We start from the raw sequence: 9334 nt of genomic DNA, 5'->3' as shown, positions 1-9334 counted from the left end.
ATTACACATAGATAAGGGAAACTAGATGGCGCGAAGCTCTGAGCCAGACACGTAAATACCATCGCCATCTTGGTACGGTGTTCATCCTCCTCACCAGGGACGGCTCACTGCGTGAGTCTAAAGCCTGAGCATATTATTAATTATATATGTATTATTATAAAATGTTTATTCAAAGCAGTGTGTGTGGGTACAACACACACACACACATCTCGGGATCCGCTGTGACGAGCCCCGAACTGGAGCAGCCGAAAGGAGCAGAAGATGTCGGAATAATGATAACGGATCACACAGGTCAGCGCTCAGCCAAACACCGTGACAAGATGGCGGTGCAATTGACGTATTATAACAGTGGTTTTGGCGGCAAATGAAGCGCCTCGGCTGAGATCTATGGACATCGAAACGGAGGTTGAGTTCGGCTACACTGGACCTTTGTGCTTGAAATAACAACACCACCATTTTATACTGTGCTTCTTCTTTTTTAAAGACGTTGTTCCTCGGCTAGCTCTGTTGCTCCTTCGGTTGCTTTAGTCTGAAACAGGAAGCGCCGCGCGCAGGGTTCAGACCACACCGGAAGCTGCAGAGTCCGTGCCGCGCGTCGTGTTTCATGTTTATGTTTAATTTATGTTTAATATTTAATACGTTGAACTGTGCTGCGCTCCGCTAAACTGGGGATCATGGCGCCGTGAGGAACGTGGAGATAGTGTTGCCTGCTGCTGCGAGACGAAAAAGATGGAGGAGAAAGCTCTAGAAGTCTACGGTGAGTGTCCTCCAGGTCAGAGGTCAGGGGTCAGGGTCAACTACTCAGTAAACTGCTGCAGTAAAAGTAAAACTACCCTGTAAAAATGAAAGTGCCACATAGACAATGTTTCCACTCTTAAATGTATATAACCTATGAAAAGTAAAAGTATTTCCTGATATAACATGGCTACAATAAGTACAACGTGTACGCACATGCAGATCCAGAAGATCATTTTCAATAGAACAGCCACAGGAGGATTAGAAGGACTTGGAGTAGGTACACACGACAAGATGATGCCGCTTTGGGCCCGATCCCCCCCCTTGGAGAGCCGGTTGGGAGCTGAGCCGACAGAACCGGAACAGGTTCTAAACACGACAGCAGCCGACGCTGCCATGCACCGAGTAACAGTACAGTCCATGTCAGTCCCACTTCATCCTCTGGTTTCTATTGTTTCTGTAAAACATAGTCAAATAAAATAGCAACGCTGGTTCTAGCCCATCGTCCGCCATGTTTGTTGACTCTTAAGTCACGTTGGACGGCGTGAGATTTGGGGTTTTGAGAGTTGGGACTGTCATCGCAGAGTGGCGCAGCCACGCCTCTGTGTGGAATCTCATGTGGCTTTGGGGGGTCAGGACTCTGCCTGGTGGTTGGGATGTGTCAGGCTCTGTTCAGACCTGGCATCCACGTGTTTGGAGGTTCGATCCGAGTGGACAGCTCTGAGTGGCTCTGTTAACACCTGGCATTGAGATGCCTCTCCACGTGTCTCAGAAACACCTTGGCATCGGACCTCACTTCCTGCTCGGTGTGAACCGTGGGCAGCGCAGGGTTCAGGCTCAACACATTGACTTAGTTTCCTGATTTTCTTGTGTGGAAAAATTATAATGTGAACATAGCTGAAGAGAATTTGAGTGTCCTCTAGACAGCGCTGCGCCATTTTACCTGTGTTCTTATTTGAGATGTTTTTTTATTTGAGTTTGTTCCTACTTGTATGAAACAAAAATTTTAAACACAACTAAGCTGCTCTCCCCATCACTGCGTCATAGAGCACGAGCGACGTGGTTTGGTGCCTTCACACCTGTACTTACAGCTGTCCGCTTGTAATGGGGTCACCAAGACGCATGTAAACGGCAGGTGGAACGGGGTGGGGGTGCGTGGCTGCTGCTCTCCACACCACACAACAAAGATGTTGAACGTATCGTGATGCGTCTCACATCTCCAACGTCCGTTGAGATTTGAAACATGTTTGATATGTATTGATATAAAGTACCGTGTTGTGCCGTTTGTGCAGACGTGATCCGCTCGATCCGGGACCCGGAGAAGCCCAACACACTGGAGGAGCTGGAGGTGGTGACGGAGCAGTGTGTGGAGGTGCAGGAGCTCGGCAACGAAGAGTTCCTCATCATCATCAGGTTCTCCCCCACCGTGCCGCACTGCTCGCTGGCCACGCTCATAGGTACAACCTCTCCATCTGATTATCCTGTTGTAACCGGCAGAGCTTGAAGAAATATATTCTTTAAATGTTTTAATTGACATTTCAAACGTAAATATATTTCGTATGCAAATGGACAAATAAAAGTCACTGTTTATTTATGAAGAAAAACACCCAAATCTAAACAACATCAAAATATCCCTTGAATGTCCAGTAAAGACTTGGTGGCGTCTGCATCAACGCCTGTTTACAAAGAAACTGATAAACCTCTCTGTCGTCCTGGTTTCCACGATGACAGCCTCACTTCCTGCTCCAATTCCTTTTGATCAGTCTGTCCTTCAGCACTGCTGGCTCATATGTCCATATCAAATCACGATGTGATCAGCTCCTGGTTCTAGTAGCATGGTGATCTAGCTAAACGTCTTTAAGGAGGGTTTCATTCAAGTAATCTGTTACAGTAAAGTAATCTGTTACAATAAAGTTATGCAGTTTTCTGTACTCAACAAACAGTTGTAATCCTTGTTATTAATGATTAGTTCTACAATCATTTTTGGTTGTAAATATCTTCTGGCAGCACCAATAGTCCCCAATATATCCAAATATTATCAATATCGAGGTATTCGTAAAAAAATCTGATGCTGCTGGATTTAGTCACATGGTCCAGTGAAACAGTGAACAGTGAAAACAGCAGCAGCACACGTGCTGTCTTTCTTTCTGGCCATCTGTCTCTGTCTGTCTGTCCATCCCTCTGTCTGTCCCTCCTCTGTTCGCGTCCTGACCCTCCTCTGTTCTTGTCCTGACCCTCCTCTGTTCGTGTCCTGACCCTCCTCTGTTCGCGTCCTGACCCTCCTCTGTTCGCGTCCTGACCCTCCTCTGTTTGTGTCCTGACCCTCCTCTGTTTGTGTCCTGACCCTCCTCTGTTCGTGTCCTGACCCTGCTTTGTTCGTGTCTTGACCCTCCTCTGTCCGTGTCCTGACCCTCCTCTGTCTGTGTCCTGACCCTCCTCCGTCTGTGTCCTGACCCTCCTCCGTCTGTGTCCTGACCCTCCTCCGTCTGTGTCCTGACCCTCCTCCGTCCGTGTCCTGACCCTCCTCCGTCCGTGTCCTGACCCTCCTCTGTCCGTGTCCTGACCCTCCTCTGTCCGTGTCCTGACCCTCCTCTGTCCGTGTCCTGACCCTCCTCTGTCCGTGTCCTGACCCTCCTCTGTCCGTGTCCTGACCCTCCTCTGTTCGTGTCCTGACCCTCCTCTGTCTGTGTCCCGACCCTCCTCTGTCTGTGTCCCGACCCTCCTCTGTCTGTGTCCCGACCCTCCTCCGTCTGTGTCCTGACCCTCCTCCGTCTGTGTCCTGACCCTCCTCCGTCTGTGTCCTGACACTCCTCCGTCCGTGTCCTGACACTCCTCCGTCCGTGTCCTGACACTCCTCCGTCTGTGTCCTGACCCTCCTCTGTTCGTGTCCTGACCCTCCTCTGTTCGTGTCCTGACCCTCCTCTGTCCGTGTCCTGACCCTCCTCTGTCCGTGTCCTGACCCTCCTCTGTCCGTGTCCTGACCCTCCTCTGTTCGTGTCCTGACCCTCCTCTGTTCGTGTCCTGACCCTCCTCTGTCTGTGTCCTGACCCTCCTCTGTCCGTGTCCTGACACTCCTCTGTTCGTGTCCTGACCCTCCTCTGTCCGTGTCCTGACCCTCCTCTGTCCGTGTCCTGACCCTCCTCTGTCCGTGTCCTGACCCTCCTCCGTCTGTGTCCTGACCCTCCTCTGTTCGTGTCCTGACCCTCCTCTGTTCGTGTCCTGACCCTCCTCTGTCCGTGTCCTGACCCTCCTCTGTCCGTGTCCTGACCCTCCTCTGTCCGTGTCCTGACCCTCCTCTGTTCGTGTCCTGACCCTCCTCTGTTCGTGTCCTGACCCTCCTCTGTCTGTGTCCTGACCCTCCTCTGTCCGTGTCCTGACACTCCTCTGTTCGTGTCCTGACCCTCCTCTGTCCGTGTCCTGACCCTCCTCTGTCCGTGTCCTGACCCTCCTCTGTCCGTGTCCTGACCCTCCTCTGTACGTGTCCTGACCCTCCTCTGTACGTATCCTGACCCTCCTCTGTACGTGTCCTGACCCTCCTCTGTTCGTGTCCTGACCCTCCTCTGTTCGTGTCCTGACCCTCCTCTGTCCGTGTCCTGACCCTCCTCTGTCCGTGTCCTGACCCTCCTCTGTCCGTGTCCTGACCCTCCTCTGTCCGTGTCCTGACCCTCCTCTGTCCGTGTCCTGACCCTCCTCTGTCCGTGTCCTGACCCTCCTCTGTTCGTGTCCTGACCCTCCTCTGTCCGTGTCCTGACCCTCCTCTGTCCGTGTCCTGACCCTCCTCTGTTCGTGTCCTGACCCTCCTCTGTACGTGTCCTGACCCGCGATAGTGGCGCCGCCCCTAGCGGTCGCCTGCGCCGGCGCTCCGGTTACTTTCTTACTCTTTAGTATTTTTTTCCTTTTTTTATCACAATGTTCGCCAGAAAAACATCAACAATTAACTCATACGGCCGCGATGCACTCATGGATATAAAAATTTCCCTAAACGAACAACTTTGGGACTTTTTATCCGGGGGAGCAGAGTGGCCGGCGGAAATCCTACGCGGGAACACTCGCAACAACAACTACAACAACAAAAATGGAGTCGCTGTTCCACGAGCCGGCCCACGGAGGAAGCACCGAGGTAAACGAGGCGGCATTCGGGTCAGAATGAGGACGCAACCTTACCGTCCACCTCTGCCAAGCATCCTTCTTGCTAACGTCCAGTCCCTGGAGAACAAGATGGATGAACTTCGAGCGAGGATTCAATTCCAGCGTGACACGAGGAACTGTTGCGTCCTCTGCCTGACGGAAACATGGCTGACCCCACTGGTGCCGGATGAAGCCATACGTCCAGCCGAGGCCTTCTCCGTGTTCCGCGGCGACAGAACGGGAGAGTCGGGGAAATCCAAAGGTGGAGGCGTCTGCCTAATGGTAAACAACCGCTGGTGTAACGCCAACAACACCAAATTCCTCTCCCACTCCTGCTCGCCGAACCTGGAACAGCTGACCATACTATGCCGTCCATTTTATCTCCCCCGGGAATTCAGCACGGTCATCATTACAGCCGTTTATATCCCACCGCAAGCGGGCACCGACGCAGCTCTGTCGGTTCTGTACGATGTGTTGTGCGGATTTCAGAACAGACATCCCGACGCGGCTGTGGTGGTGACTGGGGACTTTAACAGGGCCAACCTTAAAAAAGTTCTGCCGAATTTCCACCAACACATCACGTGTGCCACCAGGGGAGACAGAACTCTGGACCATTGTTACACTCCTTACAAGAACGGATACAAGCCCGTCTCGCTCCCTGCTTTCGGGAAATCAGATCACGCCGCGATCTCGCTGCTTCCTGTTTACAGGCCTCTGATCGCGCGGGATCTGGTGATGACGAGGGAAGTGAAGCGGTGGACGGACCAATCAGAGGCTGCGCTTCAGGACGCTCTGACTGACGTAGACTGGGACGTGTTCCGAGCGAGTTCAAGTGACGTCAGCGAGTTTACGGAGGTTGTAGTGAGTTTTGTGGCTACGCTCGCGGATGAAATCGTTCCCACGGTGAAAGTTCGGATATTTCCAAACCAGAAACCATGGGTTGATAAATCCATCCGCTGCGCTCTGAATGCGCGCACGGCCGCTTACAACGACGGACTTGTATCTGGTAACATGGACAACTACAAAGCGGCGTCGTACAATCTGCGGAGGGCGGTGAGGGACGCCAAACGGACGTACAGAGACACCGTGGAGCTGCAGATGGAGCGGGGGGACACAAGACGCTTGTGGGAGGGGCTGCGAACAATAACTAACTACAAGAGCAGCTCCTCCCCAGCCACGAGTGCGGACGCCTCCCTGGCCAACCAACTGAACTCCTTTTATGCGCGGTTCGAGTCTGGCAGCAGCACCGCTAGCTCGCCGGCTAATTGGAGTTACACCGCTGGGGACGAGCACGCACTCTCAGTGTCCGTGCACGAGGTCAGGAGGGCTTTGATGCGGGTGAACACCAGAAAAGCTGCGGGCCCAGACGGCATATCTGGACGAGTACTGAAGACCTGTGCTAACCAGCTAGCTCCGGTGTTCACCACAATATTCAACATCTCCCTGGCTGAATCAGTGGTCCCATCCTGTTTCAAGAGGTCCACCGTCGTTCCTGTCCCGAAGATCGCCTCTCCAACCTGCCTGAATGACTACCGTCCGGTGGCCCTCACCTCGGTGGTCATGAAGTGTTTCGAGAGGCTGATTAAGGATTACATCTGCGCCTCCCTCCCCCGCACCTTGGACCCGTTGCAGTTCGCGTACCGGCAGAACAGATCCACGGATGATGTCAAGTTGTTGGAGCTAGGATTGAATGCTCCGCTGTGCACCTGGATCCTGGACTTCCTCACAGGCCGCCCCCAGGTGGTCAAGGTGGGGAAGTACATGTCAAGCTCCCTCACCCTGAATACAGGATCCCCCCAGGGCTGCGTCCTCAGCCCCCTACTGTACTCCCTGTACACACATGACTGTGTGGCCAGGTCCAGCTCCAACACCATCATCAAGTTTGCTGACGACACCGTGGTCGTGGGCCTGATCACCGACTGCGATGAGAAGGCCTACCGCGAGGAGGTGGCTGACCTGTCACTCTGGTGCCAGGACAACAGCCTCCACCTGAACGTCAGCAAAACCAAGGAGCTGATTGTGGACTTTAGGCGTGGATCACAATCGAGGACGCACGCGCCCTTGTGGATTAATGGGACTTCTGTCGATAGGGTGAGCAGCTTCAGATATCTGGGAGTCCACATCACTGAGGACTTAACATGGACTGTTCACACAGACACTCTGGTGAGAAAGGCGAGGCAGCGTCTCTACCACCTCAGGCAGCTGAGGAAATTCCGGGTCTCGGTGAGGATCCTCAAGTCCTTCTACTCTGGAGCAGTGGAGAGCATCCTGACAGGCAACATCACTGCCTGGTTTGGGAACTGTACTGCCCAGGACAGGCGGGCCCTGCAGAGGGTGGTGCGTTCAGCTGAACGTACCACTGGAACTACCCTCCCCCCCTTGCAGGAGTTATACACCAGGAGGTGTAGTAGCAGAGCCCGTAGGATCATGAAGGATCCTCATCACCCCAACAACGGACTGTTTCAGCTGCTGCGGTCAGGCAAGCGCCTCCGCAGTCACGCAGCGAGAACAGAGAGACTGAGACGGAGTTTCTTCCCTCAAGCCATCAGAACTGTCAACGCTGACCTCACCAGGGGTCCTAACTGAGCCATACACTAGGCTCCACTACCTACTGTACTGTATGTAGCATACTGTACCGCATACTGTATCACTGTTCAGGGTTGTTTGTGATGCCGTATTGCTGCGCGGTACTGTTGTATACTGTGCTGTATTATCCCAAACACTACCTCACACTATTCACATTCACATGCCACTTTAATTCACATGCCACTTTAAATGCACATATCTGTATATACATAGCCATATTCCTTCAACCTATTCCATTTTATTTCAATTTATTTTTTATTGTATTTTATTCTATATATTTTTTATCTTATTCTATAAGTATTCCACTTACTGTATTACGTTTTAGGAGTCAGTTAGTCGGTCTATTAGAAAGGAATTTTCTACTTTTTATTTTATTTTATTTTTGTACTTTTTCCTAGGACTTATTGTGTGCTATCACCGGGTGCGTTGCATTACATTTCACTGCATATATGTATGGAAGTATGTATATGTATGTGACAAATAAAAATCTTGAATCTTGAAAAAAAAAAAATCTTGACCCTCCTCTGTTCGTGTCCTGACCCTCCTTTCTCTGTGCTGCAGGTCTGTGTTTGCAGGTGAAGCTGCAGCGCTGTCTGCCCTTCAAACACAAGGTAAATCCAACATCTTTATTTCTATTCATCCTCTCTCTCTGTAGATGAACATCATTTTTATGTAATATTTCTGCATAAATACACAAAATCCTAATTATATGGTTCTTTGTAGTATGGCAGCGAAGATGTGTCTTGGTCGACATGGTGACGGTGAACGACTGGAAAATGAAACATTTTACTGTTTAACGTCTCGTTTTTTTTCTTCTCAGCTGGAAATCTACATTTCTGAAGGAACACATTCCACAGAAGAAGACAGTATGTGTGTGTGTGTGTGTGTGTGTGTGTGTGTGTGTGTGTGTGTGTGTGTGTGTGCATACACATACATTTGTATACTGTATATATGTACTGAGGAGGATCAGTTGTGTGACTCCTCCTCCTCTTCCTCCAGTAAACAAACAGATCAACGATAAGGAGCGAGTTGCCGCTGCGATGGAGAACCCCAACCTGCAGAGCATCGTGGAGCAGTGTGTGAGCGAGCCCGACTACTGACACACACCTAAACCACCTCACATCTTATACAACACACACACACACACACACACACACACACACCTTATACAACACACACACCTTATACAACACACACACCTTTAACAACAGACACCTTATACAACACACACACACACCTTATACAACACACACACCTTTAACAACAGACACCTTATACAACACACACACACACCTTACACAACACACACACACACACACACCTTCCTTATACAGGAAACACACACTATAATACAACACACACACTATGACATAACACACACACACTATGATACAACACACACACTATGACATAACACACACACACTATGATACAACACACACACTATACAACACACACATTATAATACAACACACACATTATAATACAACACACACAATGTTATACAACACACACTGATACAACACGCCGTTCTCTACATCTCTACCAGCTGAAGAGGAAGTGGATGCAGCGTCAACAGGAAGTCCTTGGTCCTCTGATCTTTTTAAAGATGTTTTGTTGTTTTTTTATGATATGAAACATTAAAAGTTCTATTGTGTAGAAACTTCAGTTGAACTTGTCTCTATGTGTCCGCCTGGGGTCAAAGGTCATTTGACAGCATTAAACCAGTTTGCTTTCAGCTCGGTTCTTCCGGTTGGTTCTGTTGGAGCCACGTCGTCGCTGCCGCTGCACGTTGTACATTTGTAGAAGTGGATGATGAGGAGATGTGCAGCTGAGCCTGCGTCCAGCGGGGGGCCCTGCTGCTCTGGACCAGCAGAGTAAAAAA

At 50.7% G+C, this 9334-nt stretch overlaps 1 protein-coding gene across 2 annotated transcripts; it reads left to right on the top strand.

Annotated features, from left to right (window-relative positions):
• The first annotated feature begins 558 nt into the window (after window positions 1–558).
• Window positions 559–9113, top strand: ciao2a (cytosolic iron-sulfur assembly component 2A). Of its 2 annotated transcripts, XM_080002674.1 has the most exons (6): window positions 559–757; window positions 2028–2192; window positions 8011–8060; window positions 8270–8315; window positions 8449–8528; window positions 8999–9113. In XM_080002674.1, the coding sequence occupies exons 1-6, from the start codon at window positions 730–732 to the stop codon at window positions 9083–9085; spliced, it is 456 nt and encodes a 151-aa protein (XP_079858800.1). In that variant the 5' UTR covers window positions 559–729; the 3' UTR covers window positions 9086–9113. The 2 variants fall into 2 exon arrangements, with proteins under 2 accessions (XP_079858800.1, XP_079858801.1); XM_080002675.1 differs by having other exon boundaries at window positions 8449–9113.
• The last annotated feature ends 221 nt before the right edge of the window (window positions 9114–9334 follow it).

Source organism: Zeus faber, assembly GCF_960531495.2.
Source record: "Zeus faber genome assembly, chromosome: 6".
Classification (NCBI taxonomy): domain Eukaryota; kingdom Metazoa; phylum Chordata; class Actinopteri; order Zeiformes; family Zeidae; genus Zeus; species Zeus faber.
Note: the sequence above shows the minus strand (reverse complement) of the source record. Positions and strands in the feature narration are given on the sequence as shown.